The 18,401-nt window shown below is 59.7% G+C and overlaps 1 protein-coding gene across 5 annotated transcripts in view; it reads left to right on the top strand.

The window, feature by feature from the left end:
* Positions 1 to 18,401, top strand: part of TAFA5 (TAFA chemokine like family member 5) — a 324,865-nt gene that overhangs the window by 245,040 nt on the left and 61,424 nt on the right. For 2 of the 5 annotated variants that reach the window (XM_011754869.3, XM_011754871.3), the window contains exon 4: positions 8,324 to 10,423. The exons of the other annotated variants lie outside the window; for them this stretch is intronic. In XM_011754869.3, the coding sequence (XP_011753171.1) occupies positions 8,324 to 8,332 (9 nt within the window). In that variant the 3' untranslated portion in view covers positions 8,333 to 10,423. Of the gene's footprint in view, positions 1 to 8,323; positions 10,424 to 18,401 lie in introns of those variants that run through there. 5 annotated transcript variants of the gene reach the window in all.

Consider the following 18,401-nt stretch of genomic DNA (forward strand, 5'->3'; position numbering starts at 1 on the left):
AGGTGAGGACACAAAAAGAGGAGGTGAGGACACAGACACACACAGGGCTGAGCCTGTGCGGACTCACAGAGATGCCATCTGCACACCGAGAAGGACCTCAGAAGCCAGCCCTGCCACACCTGTGGAACCCAAAGGTCCAGCCTCGTGGGCTGCAGACAGCGAATGCCCTTTGTTCAAGCTGTCCAGTCTCGGGTACTCGGTTACGGCAGCCCTGGCAGTAACACAGCAGCCTTCTGGATGAACACCTCTGGAAGCTGGTGAGGAAGGTCACTGTGGCTTTTCTTCTTTGTTCTGAGTCGTAATCTGCAATGGAAAAGGTGCCCTGCATTCTCTCTTACGCTGAACTATTTGTTGTTGTTAAGAACCCCATGGATGGGGGTGAACACTGTTCCTATCCCATGTTACAGACGGGGAAACGGCCTCGCAGAGGCTCCAGCTGGGAGGCTGTGGGAGGTCGAGGCACCCACCAGGCTCTGGAGGCGTCTGGCTGCACCGACTGTCCTGCCCCACCCCACAGGCCCCCTCATCCTTCACCAGGCACAGGTGCACGGGGCCCCTGCCGGGTTTGGGAAAAGAACTTGACCCCCACACGGATGGTCCTGGCGTGGAGAAACCTGTTTCACAGTGGAAGACACGGACAGCAGAGTCAAGCACAGTTTTAATCGGAGCCCAGCTTAACACAGGGACCTGGAGGGGACACGGAAGGCCCCAGCCAGAGCAGGTGGAGCAGGAGACGGGTGGAGTGAGTGGTGGAGCTGGTGGCGCAGTGGAGCGGGCGTCGTAGTGGACCGGGTGGCGCGGCGGACCAGGCGACGTGGTGGACCGGGCGGCGTGATGGACCGGGTCACGTGGTGGACCAGGTGGTGTGGCGGACCAGGCGACGTGGTGGACCGGGCGGCGTGATGGACCGGGTCACGTGGTGGACCGGGTGGTGTGGCGGACCGGGCGACGTGGTGGACCGGGCGGCGTGATGGACCGGGTCACGTGGTGGACCGGGTGGCGTGGCGGACCAGGCGACGTGGTGGACCGGGCGGCGTGATGGACCGGGTCACGTGGTGGACCGGGTGGCGCGGCGGACCGGGCGACGTGGTGGACCGGGCGGCGTGATGGACCGGGTCACGTGGTGGACCAGGTGGCGTGGCGGACCAGGCGACGTGGTAGGCTGGGTGACGTGGTGGACCGGGTGGTGTGGTGGAGCCGGCAGCACGGTGGAGCAGGCATTACGGTGGACTGGGCAGTGTGGTGGGTTGGAAGAGAGATGGCCTGGGATGCTCAGCAGGGCCGAGTCCCCAGCCGGGAGCTCAGGTGCGGTGATGCCCAAGGGCCTGACGGTGTGAGGAGGGCCCTCTGCTGCTTCCGCGCAGCCCACACGCGGGGCCCCGGCAGTGCGGAGATGTTGGAGCGGTGCTGCCTGGTCCCACCCTCAGCCCAGCCCTGGGATGCAGGCTCAGCAGCCCCCGGGTTCCAGTCAATGTCCCCAGGACTCACTCGGGTCAGGCACAGTGTCCAGGCTGTGTGAGTCTCCGGGAGCCGCTGGAACAAAATGCCACACACTCGGTGGCTTCAAACCACAGAAACCTGTTCTCGTGGTTCTGGGTCCAGACACCTGCGGTCACGGTGTCTGCTGGGCCGTGCTCCCTCGGGAGGCTGCAGTGGAGGGTCCTCCTGCCTGTTGCAGCTGCTGTGGCCGCATGGCTCCGGTCTCTGTCACTGTATGGGGCCTGCTGCTCTGTGTGTCTGCCCTGAGTCCAGATTTCCTTCTCCCTGTAAGGGAGTGGCACCCACCCTAATCTGATATGACACCATTCTAACTCTATCACATCTGCTAGAACCTGCTGCCGAGTAAGACCCCATGCACAGGTGTGGGGTCAGGATCTTCATGTCTGTTACTCCAATACAACAGTCTTCACTCCTGAGCTCATGGAGGAGGCGGAGGGCTGCCAGGGGCGCCCTCGTTCCGGCGTACCACGGCCAGGAGCGGACTGCAGGGGAGTTGGCCCCGCTGTGGGCAGCCGAGGCGCTGACGTCTCTGATGTCCTATCTGCCAGCCCAGCTGTGTTGGGGGAGCTCCTCTACCCTGAGGGAAAGAACCTGCCTCCATTCATCTTTGCCGCCCTCCTGAGTCAGGAGCCTTGTTTATGGCAGATGGATAAATGTCTGACGGATGAACAAATGATCTGTCTGCACATTCCTCAGCCGACGCCCCCACCTTACCCCACCTGCCATACAGCGGCCGAGTGTTGCTCTGTGGCCTGGGACACTGTGTCTGGCTTGAGTGATCGCACCAGTCTTGATGAGTTTAGGGGATTTTACTTGTGAGTTTTTCTGCGTAATTTTATTCCCAGGGCTGGGTTTGCCATCGGGGATGCTCTGAGTCGCGCCTGCCAAGGCTGTTCTGCCGAGATGGAGTCATCCCTGAACCCTGCGCCCGCGCAGCCCAGCGGTACGGGGGTGGCCTCCATCCCAGACAGCCCAGCGGTACGGGGGTGGCCTCCATCCCAGACAGCCCAGCGGTACGGGGGTGGCCTCCATCCCAGACAGCCCAGCGGTACGGGGGTGGCCTCCATCCCAGACAGCCCAGCGGTACAGGGGTGGCCTCCATCCCATACAGCCCAGCGGTACAGGGGTGGCCTCCATCCCAGACAGCCCAGCGGTACGGGGGTGGCCTCCATCCCATACAGCCCAGCGGTACGGGGGTGGCCTCCATCCCAGACAGCCCAGCGGTACAGGGGTGGCCTCGTTCCCAGAACGCGCATCTTCAGCCATGAGGAAGGGGCTGGTCCTGAAGACAGTGGTGGCTCCATGACGGCCCTTGGTCCCTGACACTTCTTGGTGGGGTCAAGGAGACTGAGGGGAGCTCCGGGCCCTGTGTGTTGAGCGTTGCTCTACAGGGACTCAGGCCCCAAGGTGGGGGCCACAGACTGTGGTTCTCTGGTGACCCCAGATGAAGGCCACCCTTGGGTAGCTTCACTTCCTGAAAAGAAGATGTTTTTGGAGTCTTGTGAGATGAAGCCTGGTATGGTGCGGCCAGGAGGGAAGGCCTGGAGGCATCGATAGCTGGTGGCCTTCCCCAGGCCATGACCTGTGTGGTTCGCGGGGTCAGAGCCGGGTTCCAGTCAAGTTGTAGAGCCCACACTGATTCCCTCAGCCCCACAGCCTTGGGGAAGTTGGGCTTTGCAGGGCACTAGGCACAGCGTCCTCGTTAGCAGTGCTAAACCTGCGTGCTCTTCCGGCGATGCGGTCCTAACTCGGCCGGTTTCGTACATTTCCGGCGACATGGTCCTAACTCGGGCAGTTTCGTACATTTCTGGTGACGCTGTCCTAACTCGGGCGGTTTCGTACATTTCCGGCGACGCGGTCCTAACTTGGGTGGTTTCGTACATTTCCAGGGCACCTTTACCAACATCTTTTCCTCTGTGTTTCCGCAGCCTTGGGAGGCAGGGGCGGGTTCCTTTTGTTTTGTTTTGTTTTTTTGTTTTGAGATGGAATGTTGGCTCTCGTTGCCCAGGCTGGAGTGCAGTGGTGCGATCTCGGCTCACTGCAGCCTCCGCCTCCTGGGTTCAAGCGATTCTCCTGCCTCAGCCTCCCAAGTAGCTGGGATTACAAGCAGCTGCCACCATGCCCAGCTAATTTTGTGTATTTTTAGTAGAGACGGGGTTTCACCATGTTGGGCAGGCTGACCTCGAACTCCTGACCTCAGGTGATCCCCCCGCCTTGGCCTCCCAAAGTGCTGGGATTACAGGCGTGAGGCACTGCGCCTGGCAGGGGTGGGTTCTGTCTCGTCCCTGGGACCATCAGCCTGTGAGGGTGTCTCAACAGCGCTGACCCCTGACCCCTGGACCCGAGTCTGCTACCCAGTCCTGGCTCTTTGGTGGAGCCAGCTCATTGCACAGGGCAAGGCTTTGTCGTCGGCAGCTGGCCTGTCCAGGGTTCACCCTGAGCGTGGGCACACACGGCTTTGTCGTCGGCAGCTGGCCTGTCCAGGGTTCACCCTGAGCATGGGCACACACGGCTTTGTTGTCGGCAGCTGGCCTGTCCAGGGTTCACCCTGAGCACACATGTGACATAGTCTTCAGTGGCTTGACCCAGTATTTTGACGTTGCAGAACTGGCCTGAGGTCCTAGAATTCGCTCCGTCTTCAGTCTCAGCTGATGACTGTTCATCTGGGGCAGCCGCGGTGCCTCTTGTCAGACGCCCTTCTGTCCACCGGGTCCACCTGGGCGCTTGGAGGGGCCCTGGGAGGTGTCAACACTGGCCCAAATATTTCATATAAACGGTAGCTCTTCTGCCCCTGGGTCCACAGGCCAGGGCTTGGTGTCAGGCACCTCTCCTGGCAGCATCACAGGAAGGAGGGTCCAGAGAGGCACCGTTTCACTACACACGCACTGGAGGAGGGTGGGCGGTGAGCTGAGCTCCTGCGTGAGAGCGGAGGCTGCCACCGGTGAAGCCCGCAGGGGCATGCTGTCCCGGGGAGAGAGGTGTGTGAGCTGCACACACAGGATGCAGCCTCCAGGAGACAGTGTGCGATGGTGCGATGGGCTGGGGTCCTCGTGTCCCTCACTGGGGCACATTCAGCGTCCACGCAAGGAAAGGGCGTGTGTCCCCAGGATCCGCCTGGGCTGTTTAGCTTGGTCACCTCTGGCCCCTGTCCTCGTGGTTTCTGGCTGGCACTAGACCTGGCCCTTCTCAGTGATGCCTTTCTGCCCTGGGTGAAGTCACCCAAGGCATTCTGGGCTTTCAGGCTGGGCTCCACCCCGTGCCATTCAGGAAGCACCCCAATCATCAGGCAGGCACAGACACCCCAGTCGCCTGTCACTCTCATTTTCCACATAAGAGACATTGACATCAGCTGGACATGGTGGCACGTGCCTGTGGTCCCAGCTGCTCAGGAGGCTGAGGTGGGAGGATGGCTTGAGCCCAGGAGTTCAAGGCTGCAGTGAGCTGTGATTGCACCACTGCCCTCCAGCCTGGGTGACAGGGCCACACCCTGTCTTGTTAAAGAAAAAGAGAGAAACACTGACATGGTGCTGGCTGTATTAGATCTCTTCAAGCCATAGCACTAACTCATGAAGTGGGTATGTGTTTACACATGGAGAAACTGAGGCACAGAGAGGGGACATTCAGAAAGTGGATGTTCAGATAGTAATTGCTGCTGCAGCGTTCGGGCCCAGGAGGTGTGGCCGCCCTGGGAAGGGAGATTCCAGCTTGACCTCCTCCCAGGTGGCAGCCTAGTCCAGCCTTGTTACAGGACAGAAGCCCGAGGGGCCTCATCACCTGTCATCAGAGTGGAGTGGGATGGCAGCCTGCTCCCTTGGCAGAGGGTGAGCCTGCTCTCCGCACCCCTGGGGCCTAGTGCCCGCCAAGTTCCCCATCCCACCCCGGCAGCTGTCCTCATGCAGCTCACCAGCCTGACGGGTACTGTAGCCCCATGTCCTCAGGAGGCTGGTGGCCAGCACCCCCCTTCCATTAGACCCCTCGCCTGTACCCTACAGAATGGGCTTGATGCCCTGGAGCCCGGGAAGCAGTGGTTCACCGACTAGGAGGGCAGAGGGCAGGGGAGTGGACACCATAAGCCAACAGGACTGGAGGCCACCATGGTGTCACCAGCCGTGCCTGGCCCTGCCCTGCCCTGATGCACTTTGCTGCTCAGCCTAAGAACTAAAGGGCCCTGGGACTCGAGAAGGTTCCCTGTGAAGATGACCCCCTGCGGCTCAGGAGGCCTGCTGGGGTTGCTAGAATGAATGCACTGTAGTCCGAGTCCCCGATGTTCTGCGTGGTGATTGGAACAGCAGCAACCAACCACAGCCACTCCAGCCCTTCTTGTGGACCTGGCCTTGGGGCGCAGGAAGGGTTGGGGCCTTGGTTGTGACCTGGCTCTGCACCTTCAGGGAGCAGCCCCAGGAGAGAAGCCAAAGGCTTCCTGGACATGGGTGGGATGCGGTGTGTATTTCTTCCCTGAGTCCACTTGGGTTTTTCCCAAGGTACAGTGTCCCTCGTCTCAGGTGTCTGGAGGTGGCACCACGGTCATCACTCTGTCTTGCCGCTCTCTTCTCTCCTGCTGTTTACTGGAACCTTTTGCATAGGCTCCATTCAAGACGGCGTGTTCAGGCCGGGCCCAGTGGCTTACACCTGTAATCCCAGCACTTTGGGAGGCCGAGGTGAGCGGATCACCTGAGGTCAGGAGTTTGAGACCAGCCTGACCAATATGGTGAAACCCTGTTTCTACTAAAAATATAAAAATTAGCTTGGCATGTTGGTGTGTGCCTGTAGTCCCAGCTACTCAGGAGGCTGAGGCAGAAGAATCGCTTGAACCCGGGAGGCAGAGATTGAGGTGAGCCGAGATCGCGCCACTGCACTTCGGCCTGGGTGGCAGAGCAAGACTCTGTCTAAAAAAAATTAAAACAATAGCATGTTCCTTTGTACAGGAGGCTCCTCCTGACCTTAACATCAGATGGAAACTTCTAGTGAGGAAGAGAAAGGATCATTTACCGGATGAATGGGGCTGGGAGGTTTGGTTTTGTTGTTTGTGTCTGAGCACGGGGTCAACTTCTTATGTAAGCTGAACACGCGCTCCACAGGCTCAGGACCATGCCCTCTCGTCACTCCTGATGGAAAGGCTTGTGTGGGCCAAGCATCAGGTGCCTGCAGGTGCAGCGGGCAGCTCGGGACCACACCGTTCATGTCGGTTTGTTGGGCGTCCACAGCCCAGTGTGATGGCAAGCTCACTCTGGGGCCAATTCTGAGCCCTCTGGGGACTGGGTTCTGGAACAATGGCTACAGGCTGGAGGATGCAGACCTTGGCCTTGGGCTGTGGATGACTGGGCGCCCGCAGACCCAGCAGAGGGGAGCTCAGAGCCAGCTTCCTTTCCAGGCCCCAGGGGTGCAGTGAGGAGGAGCGCCAGCTGCGACCCAGGCCACAAGTGTCCACAGGCAGAGAGGGCTGGCTGGGCCTGGCCGCAGGATGGCCACGCTGGCAGCTCCAGGAAGCCAGGAGGGGAGGCATCTGAGGCTCCCTGTCTCAAAGGTGTGAGTGTGAGGCTGCTCTGTCCCCGGGGCAGGTCCCTTCACCCCTGAGCCTCAGGTCCTGTTGAGTGCGGGTTCTAATTCCCACAGGCCCGTTGGGTAGACAAGGCTGTGACAAGGTGACGGCAAGGTCGTTCCCAGAGCAGTGACTGGCACCCAGGAGCTCAGGAACCGCAGCTGGTCAGGGTGCTGGAGATGACCCCTGGCCCTGACGGAACCTGGGATTTGGGGAGGCCCCGCAGCTGCGAGACCCTCATCATCACCGCCTCTGGCTGAGTAAGGAATTTAGCGCGAGGCAGATGAGGCCTAACCCAGGTGGGCAGGTGCCTGGAGGTGCCCGCGCGGGAGACAGCATCAGGGTGGGCTCGGAAATTTCAGTAGGGCCGGGGTCCCATGATGAGTTTTCTGGCCACGGTCCGTTCAAGGGCAGATTCTCAGGGCTGCCTGGGGCCCAGGGAAAGGGGGAGTGTCGGGGGGAAGCTGAGCCCCAGGGCCTCTGCCTCCTGTTGAAGAGAATCCTCCAGGGGCCAGATGGGGCAGGGGAACGTCGACATGGGGACCATGTGAGGATGGAGGCAGAGATGAGGACGATGCGTCTCCCGGGCAAGGAGCACTGAGGATTGCTGGGAGCACCAGAAAGCCCCAGGGGGCCTGGAGTGGACCCTCCCTCAGATCTTCCAGCAGGAACTGGCCCTGTCCACACCTTGAGTCTGGGCAAGAACTAACTGCTGTGTCAGATTCCCGTCCCCCAGTGTGTGGTCCTTTGATTGGGCAGCCACAGGAACGGCACAGACCTGTAGAGGCCCAGCGTGGATGGCCAGGGGAGGGTGGCTCCGTGGTGGGGGTGCGGCCAGGTCCCCCAGCCTGCAGCGGCTGTTCTGGGTGAGCTCTGTAGTCTGTGGCCTCAGAGGCACAGGAAGCTGGGAGGGGTTTGAATTGGATACAGGGAATAGGGAGCCATGGATGGTTCTTGAGCTGGGGAGTGGCAAAGTGATATGGCCGCTTAGAGGAAAGAAGCCAGCAAGTAGGGGGTGGGAAGGGCTCTGCCCGAGGCCAGCAACCCCTCCAGGTCATGCACAGACGGCACCCCACCCTCCCAAGACACAAGGAAGGGTGGGGTGATTTGGGGGCACTGTCTGGTGGCCTGGATGTCCCCCACAGCACTGAGGATGAGCTCTTAGTTTCAGGCCCTCCAGGAGGCCGGCTGGCGGGAGCCAGGGAGCGAAGAGGAGCCTGTGTTCCCTGTGGCCTTGGGCAGCGTCTGCAGGAGGCTCACCGTCTCTCTCTCTTTGCTCCTCAGGTCTCCTGACAAACACAGCCCCTGAGGGGCCCCGGGAGTGGCCTTGGCTCCCCTGGAGAGCCCACGCCTCAGCCACAGTTCTCTGCCCGCCTCGGACTTCGCCCATTCTCTGCCGCCCACCCACTCCGTTTCCCTGTGGTCCGTGAAGGACGGCCTCAGGCCTCGGCATCCTGAGCTTCGGTCTGTCCGGCCGACCTGAGGATGCCGGACTGGACACACAGGCGGGGGGCGGCCCCGGGCATCAGCAATACGCAGTCTGTGGGAGCCCGGCCGACCCAGCCCCCGCCGACCGTGGCGTTGGCCCTGCTGTCCTCGGAGGATGAGGAGGAGGAGGCTCCGGCAGCCACCGCAGGCTGCAGCCCAGCCCGCCTGAGACACGACGCCCGCCCCAGGGACTGTCAGGCGTAGAAGTGGCATCCTCCCGTGCCCCAGACTGTCCGAATTGCTTTTATTTTCTTATACTTTCAGTATACTCCATAGACCAAAGAGCAAAATCTATCTGAACGTGGACGCACCCTCACTGTCAGGATCCCTGGGGTCGCTTGTGGGGACGGGAGGGCATGGTGGCAGAGACACGCTGGTGGCCCTGGCGGAGCGGAGAGGGCGGTCGTGGTGGAGGCCTCCACCCCAGGAGCACCCCGGCACACCCTAGGAGGATGGGCTTTGGCTGCGCGGAGGCCGTGGCACACTTGCGGGAGGCAGCCGGGGCGCGGCCAGCGATGGCCCCACGCAGACGCCGAGAGCCCCCGGAACACAGGCCGCTTGATTCCTCTGTACTTAGATCGACTTTACCGTACTAAAATCACTTTCTGTTTTAACCAGTTAAACATGCCTCTTCTACAGCTCCATTTTTGATAGTTGGATAATCCAGTATATTTGCCAAGAGCATGTTGAGTCTCCCGTGACTGCTGCCTCGTCGATACTCCATTTAGCTCCAGAAAGCAAAGAAAACTCGAGTAACACTTGTTTGAAAGAGATCATTAAATGTATTTTGCAAAGCCTAAAGTTATATATTTAACAGTTTTTATATGTTGTATATTTGTAGAAAATCCTATTTAACAATTAACGTGGCAGTCCCGGCCGTCCTGAGAGTCGGGCTGAGCCCCGTGTGTTTCTGAAGACTCTGGGGGTTGGACATGGTGGGGAGGTGGCGCCCCTCAGACCCTGGGGTGCCAGGCGTGGAAGGCGGGACTCTGGGAGAAGCGTGTGGAGGACTGTGGCGTCGGTGTCCCAGAGGCATCGGTCGTGCCCGGGGAGGCCGGGTTCCCTTCGCTGCGGGCCAGGTTTGGTGGCTCGATTCCCCCTTTGGTCTCTGTGTTGGTCAACACTGAGTGTACAATATTTTGAACATGCTTCTTCCAATGGGTTTTGTTTCCCGTTTCCTGCCCCTTTTCGCCACTCACGGACCTTGAGGCCAGTTGGCGGCCCTTCTCCCCACGTCTGTGTCCCCGCGTTCTGAGAAGTCCTCCGTCTTCGTGTCAGTAGGTCCAGAAAGCCGCGCTGGGCAGAGGCACAGGCGGGGCCAGCAGGGCCGAGGAATAAGGGACAGTTCTGTTTTTTCTCTTCTGGCCGTCGTACGCCAGCCTCCTTCATTTTCCTGAGTTCCCGCTGAAGTATACTACCTACAAGTCCAATTAACATGAGTATTATGCTAGTTCTATCCTACTAAAAAAATATAAAAAGTAACTATATAGAAGCTGTTCCAGCAACCATAGACTAAAGATACAAAAGAAAATCCATTTATTTAAGACCTGTTCCAGTATCCATGAGGACTTAATTTACCTTTCAGTCGCCACAAATTTCTAGGCATTAGTATCCTGGACTAAAAGAAGGGGCTGAGGTTGGGTTTGTCATCACAGAGCGGGTGGGCCTGGAAAGGGCCCTTCCCGAGCTGCCCCGGCTCCGGCGGCCCGGGCCGCAGCCAGCGTCCTCACGGCCTCCCCCCTCGCCTGGTTCTTTTGAAAGCAAGTGTAGACACCTTCGAGGGCAGAGATCGGGAGATTTAAGATGTTACAGCATATTTTTTTTCTTGTTTTACAGTATTCAATTTTGTGTTGATTCAGCTAAATTATGAAAAATAAAGAAAAACTCCTTTGATAAGCATGGCTTTTGTTCCCTGGGCATGGTGTCCTGGGAGAGGGGCTGTGGCTGGTGTGGCTGGTGGGGATGACAGGCGGGGGCCAGCACAGGGACCCCCAGGGTCAGAGCAGACAGTGCCTGTGGCCCTCATGGCATAGCCAGCACCGCCTGTGAATCCCTGGGTTCTTCTGCACCCGCAAGGATGGCCTCTGCAGCCCAGCCCCAGACCAGTGGGCAGTGCCTGGCCACAGCCCTTGGGTGTGTCATCCCTGCCTGAATATCGCTGCCCCACACAGACACTGTGCCCTGAGTCCCTCCATGGGTCTGACATGCGGCTGCCTGAGTGCGGCAGGCATCGGCTCTCCTTCATTCCTCCCCTGGCCAGTGCGGAAGCCCAGGCTGTCATTAGGGAGGCTGGCCCCAGGTTCTCGTGAGCTGGCCCCACACAGGTGCCAGACACAGAACTCCCCAAGGGGACCCAGTCTGAAGCACCCCCTTTGCAGAGACGTCCCCTCAGATCCCCAAAGAGCAGTGCTGGAGCCCAGAGCCTCCTTGCTGCCCACACCTGAGGCCACCTCGGTGGGCCACTGGCTACTCCCCAGCTGCTATTCACAGGGAACCTCGGCCCGGACGGCTGGGCCAGGGGTCTGCGCCACGGGCTGCCTGGCTGTCTGCGCTTCCTTCCTAGGAGACGTCACTGGTCTTTGGAGCCGTCAAGGTGGACAGACAAAGCCTCAACTTTTCCTGCAAGGGGCCGGGCTTGTTCTGGGAGGGAGGGCAGGAGGCAGAGCTACAGTGGCTGCAGGAGCCCCGGGCCAGCCTCTTCCCCATCGGCAGCCCCGGTGCCTGGGCTGGAGAGTCTTCGGTTCCCTCCCACAGAGGTGAGGCACCACCTGGAGTGTGGCTCTGGGACTCTGTGGTCAGCACAGTCAGACAGGATGGGGCAGCCTGACCAGGAGAGGTGCCACCAGCCCGTTCCTGTATCACAGTGAGAGCTGGGAGGAGAGGCGTCAGTGTGCTGGGAAGAAAGCAGCCCCCGCCATCAATCCCTGAGGAGCAGCCCCACACACACAGGCTGAGCACAGGGGCCTGAACCTGGCCCTGTCCTGCTGTGAGCCCCGTGCAGGCTCCTGGGGGTGCGTCTCCCAGGAAGCTCCCTGCTGCCTAGGTCAGGAGGCACCGGGACTCCCAGCACTGGCTGCACAAGCTGCTTCTGCTCCTTGTGCACTGAGGGAAGGTGGTCATGCCTCGCCTGACTCAGGCTGCTGGGAGCAGTGCCTGCCCCGTCCGAGGGGAGAACAGGCTCCGTCCCCAAGGTGAGGGGTCCGGGGAAAGCCCTTTGCAGGTGTGGATGCCCACAGATGGGCTCTGGGGGTGGTCGCAGCCTCCTCTGTGCCCGAGAGCCGCCCTCCCAGGGCCCCGGGCCAGTTGAGCCACCAGCAGAGTCTGCAAATGAGACACTCAGAGATAGTCCTCGGCCTCCCGGGACCCTCTGCCCAGGGCCCCCACTGGCCACCCTGTGCAGCCCCAGCAGGACAACAAGAGCAGGCAGAGGCCACACCTCAAGGGCACGACCTTGGTTAGGGGCAGCCCTGGCCACTGTTGTCTAAGGGGCAGGGCTAGGGGTCTCCATCCTTTCTGTCCCGGGCAGTGGAGCAGTGTCACGAAGGCCTGGCTGGAAGCCACACTGCGCGGTGTTCCTCATGATGGCCCGAGGCTGGCCATGCTTCCTCTCCGAGCTTCAGTTTCCCCATTGATAGAATAAAGAGAACCTTGCCAAGCTCACAGGGTGTCAGGAGGTGGAAGGTGACCAGCACTCGAGGCAAAGGTGCTCATGGTCCTGACTGAAGCCTTGCACTTCCTCCCCAGGCCCCGTGTCACCCTTGAGGGGTGACCCTGGGCGCTGGTGCTCGCCCACCACTCCCGCCTCCCAGCTCCCTGTTCAGTGCTGGCCTTCGGAGATGCTGTCTGGACCAAGCTTGGTCTCTCCCTCTAGTGAGGTCTGTGACCGGGACCCATCGCTTCTCTGAGCCTCGGCTGCTTGATCACGAAGTGGGGACCCCATAAGCCTCTGCCCTCCTGAGCCTCTGGGGCCAGGGTAGGCGCCTCCTATGCGGGTCCTCCTGCTGCCCTCCGTGTCTCAGACGTGAGCTGCCCCTCCAGACTGGCCAGTTCAGACTGTGGATGGGGTCCACGTCCCAGGGGCATGGATCCACATGGGGACCCGTGTGGATAAGAACAAGGCAGGAGGCAGCAGGCTGGTGTGGGTGGCAGTGGCCCAGCAGCATCGGGAAGCAGGCAGAAGGGCCCTGTTGGAGTGCGAGTGTGTGTGTGTGAATGTGTGTGTGTGTGTGGGGTGTGTGTGTGTGGTGTGTGTGCATGTGTGGTGTGTGTGTATTGTGCACGTGCAGTGTGTGCGCATATGGGTGTGTATATGTGTACGACTGCGTGTGTGCGCATGTGTGTGCATATGTGTGTGCATGTGTGTGCATATATGTGTGCGTGTGTACACATGTGTGTGCATATATGTGTGCGTGTGTACACATGTGTGTGCATATGTGTGCATGTGTGTGCGCGTGTGTGCATATGTGTGCTTATTTTCACCAGCACCCTCATGTACTGAGCACTTTCTGAGTCAAGGGTCCAGGGAGGAGCCTTGCAGGATTCCTGAGTTCAGAGGTCCCTCAGGAATGGGGAGTGGTCCCCAAGGTCAAGCAGCCCCCAAGGTTGTGCCCAGAGCGTCTGTCAGAGGGCAGCTGAAACAGGCTATTCTGGGACTTTTGGAGCCCACCCAGTGCCCCCCCGTCCTGCACCGCCCCCATCCCACCTCGGGTTCTGCACTGCCCGAGTTCCCCCAGCCCGGGTCCTGCACTGCCCGAGTTTTCCCCCAGGGTCCTGTCCTGCCCGAGTTCCCCCAGCCCGGGTCCTGCACTGCCCGAGTTTTCCCCCAGGGTCCTGCACTGCACTGCCTGCATCCCCCCGTCAGGTCCTCCTGCACTGCTCATGTCTGCCCCCCCGCCCAGGTCCTGCATTGCCCGCGTACCCCGTCGGGGCCTCCTTCACTGCCTGAGTTCCCCCTAAGGGTCCTGCACTGCCTGCGTCCTCCCCTGCCTAGTGTTTTAGATGCCACAGTGACCTGTAGCCTTGACATCCAGAGCATGACCGCTCTGCTATTCTGATCCTGAGCTGACCGTCAGCTTGAGAAGTCAGCGCCCCCATAGAATTTAAGGAACTGAAATCTCAGAGACCCTGGTGGTCCCGTCAGCAGGCAGAGGTGGGGCCTGCTCTTGCTCCTGGGTAGGGAGTCACCAGGCAGAAACTGGGCTGAGGCCCCCAGCAGCCCCCAGCCCCAGCCTAGACTCTCCCCTGGGAGCCTGAGAGAGCCTCATGGGCCACTGCCCTGCTGCCTTAGATGGCCCAGGTGGGCCTGTCCCCGGAGAAGCCACACTGGGCCGGAGGAGGGTCCAGGGGAGGTGGGCCATGTGTCCACCTTGTCGGGATGAGGAATGGGGCTGGGTGGGCACCAGGCTGATCAGTGGGGAGCCAGGATCTCGGGACAGCAGGGACAGCAAGGACAGCAGCCTTCCCTACACCCCAGGTGCCAGTGCCCTCATTCGAGCATCTGTCCCAGCCGCCGTCTCCACCAGCATCTGTCCCAACCGCCCAGGGCTGCCTCCCTGTCTCCCAGCTCCTAGGAGGCTGCCTGCCCCAGGGAGACAGGAGACATGGATGTGGGGGTGTGGCCAGGCCTGGCACCTCCCGCACACCCTGTGTCTGGCCCTCTGCAGGTGCTGCCTGTATTGGCCTCTCCAGGTTCTCGGCGGGCTCTGGGTGAGGTGGGCACTCAGAGCCCTGGGGCTGCTTCCAAAAGTCTAGGTCCTTTGGAGTCTTAGCCACCCCAGGCCTCAGATGCAGCCTATGACCACGTGGCACTTCATCCCCGCTCCGGCAGGTCCCTAGTTCGAGGGGGTCTCCCCTTCCACAGCACTGCTCTGCTCAGCCCTCACACTGGGGGACCTCTCAGTTCCCGGGGACGGTCCTCTGCTCCTTCCGCCCTGGCCTGTCTTGCGCTGTGGCCCCGTGTGCCTTCTCTATGGGGCTGTTGGCTTCCTTAGAGGACATCCTGCATCTTAAATATCTTATTTCTTCCCTCTGCACCCAGACTCATAGAATTACTCTGAAATAATAGCCACATTTACTTTCTCCTTTTACAAATGTCACCTCATTTGTTCCTCCCGCCAACACTGCAGGGAGGGGATTAGTCTCTTTCTTGGGTAGGCGGTGAGGTGGCCAGGCCAGCACCAGATGGGTCAGCTTGGGATACAGACCCTCTTCCTCCGTGGACACTCGCTCGGAGGGCTTCCTTCTGGGGTAAAGGAAGCGGGAACCTGGCTCCTGCAGGCCAGCGCCACCCAGTCCCATCTTGAAGGGGGAAGACAAAGGCTGAGGAAGGAGCATCTGATCCCGCCCATGGAAGGGTGCTGAGGGAAAGGCCATTCTGACACCTGTGAAATCGGCAAGGAGGACCTCATCAGCACCGCTGCCACGGGGCCAGGACTGAGGACGTGGCGTGAGATGGGCTCAGCTCCAATCCACCAGCCACGGCGGGAGCTCTGCTTCACAGAGTGGGGCTACGTGGATGGGAAATGACTAAGCAGAGACACAGGGATCCGGAGACGCAGGGGCCCAGAGACACAGGGATCTGGGGGACCCGGAGACGCAGGGACCTGGAGACGCAGGGGCCCGGAGACGCAGGGGCCTGGAGACGCAGGGATCTGGAGACGCAGGGACCCGGAGACCAAGGGGCCTGGAGATGCAGGAATCTGGAGACACAGTGACCAGCCTGGAGGCTTAGTGGGCTGGCGAGATTCTCGAGGAAAGCAGGCAGAGGACAGACATGGAAGGTGGGAGAGGAGGAACCTGCCCTGCAGCTACAAGGGTAGGCTCCTCTCTACACTGACCCAGCAGAAGTTTTGCTAACGCTGGACTCGGCAAGGATGAGCAGAAGCCCCAGGTCGAGGCCTTGTGGAGATGAAGGCTCAGAGGGACCCAGCCAAAGCTTGGCCAGAAGGAAAGTCTTGGTCCTGAGCCTCCCGACCAAACCACTGCACTGCAGGCGGTGACCTCTCCCAGGATAGCAGCAATGGGCTCAGCCCCGCAGCAACAGAAGAGGAGAAAGAAACTCCCAGGGAGGAGGCACACCTCTCGCTTTGTGAGGAAACTGGAAAGCTTTGATACAGGCTTGGCTGGGTGTGGTCATAGCGGGGCTTGGAGGATTCTTTGGAGAGAAGCAAGGAGGAGAAAGAAGGAGGAGGCATAGAGGGTGGGAAGGAGGAGGAGGCGGAAGAAGGGGGAGGAGGAGGGGAGAAGATGGGGAGGAGGAGAGGAGGATGAAGGAGAAGGGGAGGAGGGGGAAGAGGAGGGGAGGACAAGGGAGGAAGGGAGAGAAGAAGGAGGAGGGTAGGAGGGAGGAGGAGAAGGAGGGGAGGAGAGGGAAGAGGATGTGAGGAGAGGGAGGAGGAGGAGAGGGGGAGGGGGGAGGAGAGGAGGAGGGAAGCAGGGAGAGGAGGAGGAGGGGATTTTGGGGAGGAGGAGAGGGAGGAGGGGGAGGAAGAGGGAAGCAGGGGGAGGAGGAGGAGGGGATTTTCGGGAGGAGAGGAGGAGAGGGAGGAGGGGGGAGAGAAGAGGGAAGCAGGGGGAGGAAGAAGTGAGGATGGAGGAGAAGAGGAGGAGGAGAGGGAGGAGGAGGAGAGGAAGGAGGAGGAGAGGAGGACTGCTGAAAGCTGCTTCCAATACCACAAACCTGCTTCATCTGCCCATAAATGTCTGAGTACCCCTTTCTGGGAGACAGAAAGTGCCATCCTAGGGGTTTGCCAGGGGCCGACCTTGGGGCTGGCCCAGCAGTCACCGGAGCCTGTTGTAGATGCACAGACCCCAGCCTTTGGCTCCAGAGCCGGCCTTGCATCACGACCATGCCTCGTTCCATCACTCCCCGTGTCCGTGGACGTCAGACTCTAGAAGAGAGAACAGTTGTGAGTCGGCTTTGTGGCTGTCGGTGGGCACTGGCCAGGGTTGGTGGAGGACAGGATGGGCAGGTTCCCTGGGACCGGGGTCTCCAGGGGAGTGGATGGCCCGAGGTCAGCCAGTCGCCCGGGTCTGTGTGCGGGGTATGCAGTGGCTGTAAAAGGGGCTCTGTTGACTTCAGGACCCTGACCCCAGCCCCGCTGGGCAAGTCTTGGCCTCTGTTGCTGTGCCCTCTGCGGGCCTTTCTTCCTTTGAAGCACTGAGGCATTGGTCACAAGCTTCCTCACACCACTCGACACTTGTCCACCTTACTGGGCATAAATGATGATGCTGGAGTGGCAGCTCACCCTGCACACAGCAGCACCCAGGACGGTACCCAGACCTCCTGTTTCAACTGGCAGCTCTGGCCATGGCTGCCTGTCATCCCCAGTGGGTATCTCCCATTTCATTTTTACGTGTTGTTGGAACAAAATTATGCCATCATCAAGGGACGCACAATGGAAGAAAATACCCACAGCTTCCACACCCTGGCATGGCGCACACGTGTATGTTTGTGTGCTTGTAACTGGAACTAGCCTTTCCGCCTGCTCCTTCTGGCCACGCCCCCTCTTGTTGCCTGTCAGTCACCTGTGCAGCCTGGAGGTCTGAGTCATGCTCCATCCATGGATGGAGCCATCCATCATATCCCCGTATTGGGAGGATGGTGGTTTACAGTCATCAAGACCTTGCGCTCTCATCCCAGCCCTGTTGGCCTGGACCTTGGCCTTGAGACTTGATCAGTGCAGGGTTAGCAGCAGTGATTTCAAGGGCCTCCGAGCAGAAGTTTTTACAGCCATCAATTCCTACTGCTGTCTTGTATTTTTTCTTTGCCCATTGCCACCAAACAGGCATGTCCTACACGGGGGCCGCTTGGCCAAAGCCAGAGCATGGGTGGCAGGGCCCGGCTGGCCACCTGCCACAGACGGAAATGAGGGCAGGAGCAGACCATTTTTGCTGAAACCTCTAGGATTTGGGGGTCACCACCTGCCACAGCATAACTTATCCTAATCCAGTTGTGGCAGACCGTAGCCTGGAATTGCCTGCTAAGGACATGTTGGAGGTAGAATTTTGAGTTCTTGTTTGCTTTCCTGTCCTGTTGAGCTTTTTGGAAATCCTGTCTACACCTGCATTCTCACTCTTTGTGGCCACCAGCATCTCTGTCCACAGGCCACTGCAGCAGCATCACTAGGGCCCAGGGTCCAGCTCCCAGGAGAATCTTAGGTGTGGGTTCCCTTGGCTGCTCCAGGGCCCAGGCCCTGTGGACACTGCCTCCCTTCCCTTCAGGACACAGGCGGGACACACCATGGGTGGGTTGAGACCCACATATGAAAGGAGCAACTCGGAGTGTGTGGGCATCTCTCAAAGATGCCTGGAGATGGCCCAAGGTGATCTGGCAGAAATGAGAGGACCATTCATGTCACCTCCTGGGCTCTGTTCAATCATTTCCTGGCTCTACAAAGCCAAGGCTAACCTGCCTGAAATGAGAGAAATTCAGAGAGAAGTCCTGTCTCCTACCTCTGGAGAGACAGGCCCAAACCAGATCAAGGGCCATGTGGCAAATGAGAAGAGTGCACAGCTCTGCGAGGGTCACAGTGAACACAGACCCTGGAGGGCCCCGGGCCAAGGGCCCACCTTCTGAGGAAGGTGTGTGGTATAGATGGGTCTGTGTGAGTCATCCTGTGTTCTGTCCATTCCAAGCCTAGAAATCTGATGTACAGCAGGAGGAACAACCGAGTTAATAACATTATTCTGCATACTGAAAATGTGCTGAGACAGTCGATTTTAGGTCCTCTTGCCACACACACACAGAGGTGTGCAGGAAGTGTGACTGTGGAGGTGATGAGTATGTTAATTCCTATGTAGTAAGCATTTCTCTGTGTTTCTGTATATCAAAACAAACATCATATTGTACAACTTAAATATACACAATAAAAAT

Source organism: Macaca nemestrina, chromosome 15, assembly GCF_043159975.1.
Source record: "Macaca nemestrina isolate mMacNem1 chromosome 15, mMacNem.hap1, whole genome shotgun sequence".
In the NCBI taxonomy this organism is placed as follows: Eukaryota; Metazoa; Chordata; class Mammalia; order Primates; family Cercopithecidae; genus Macaca; species Macaca nemestrina.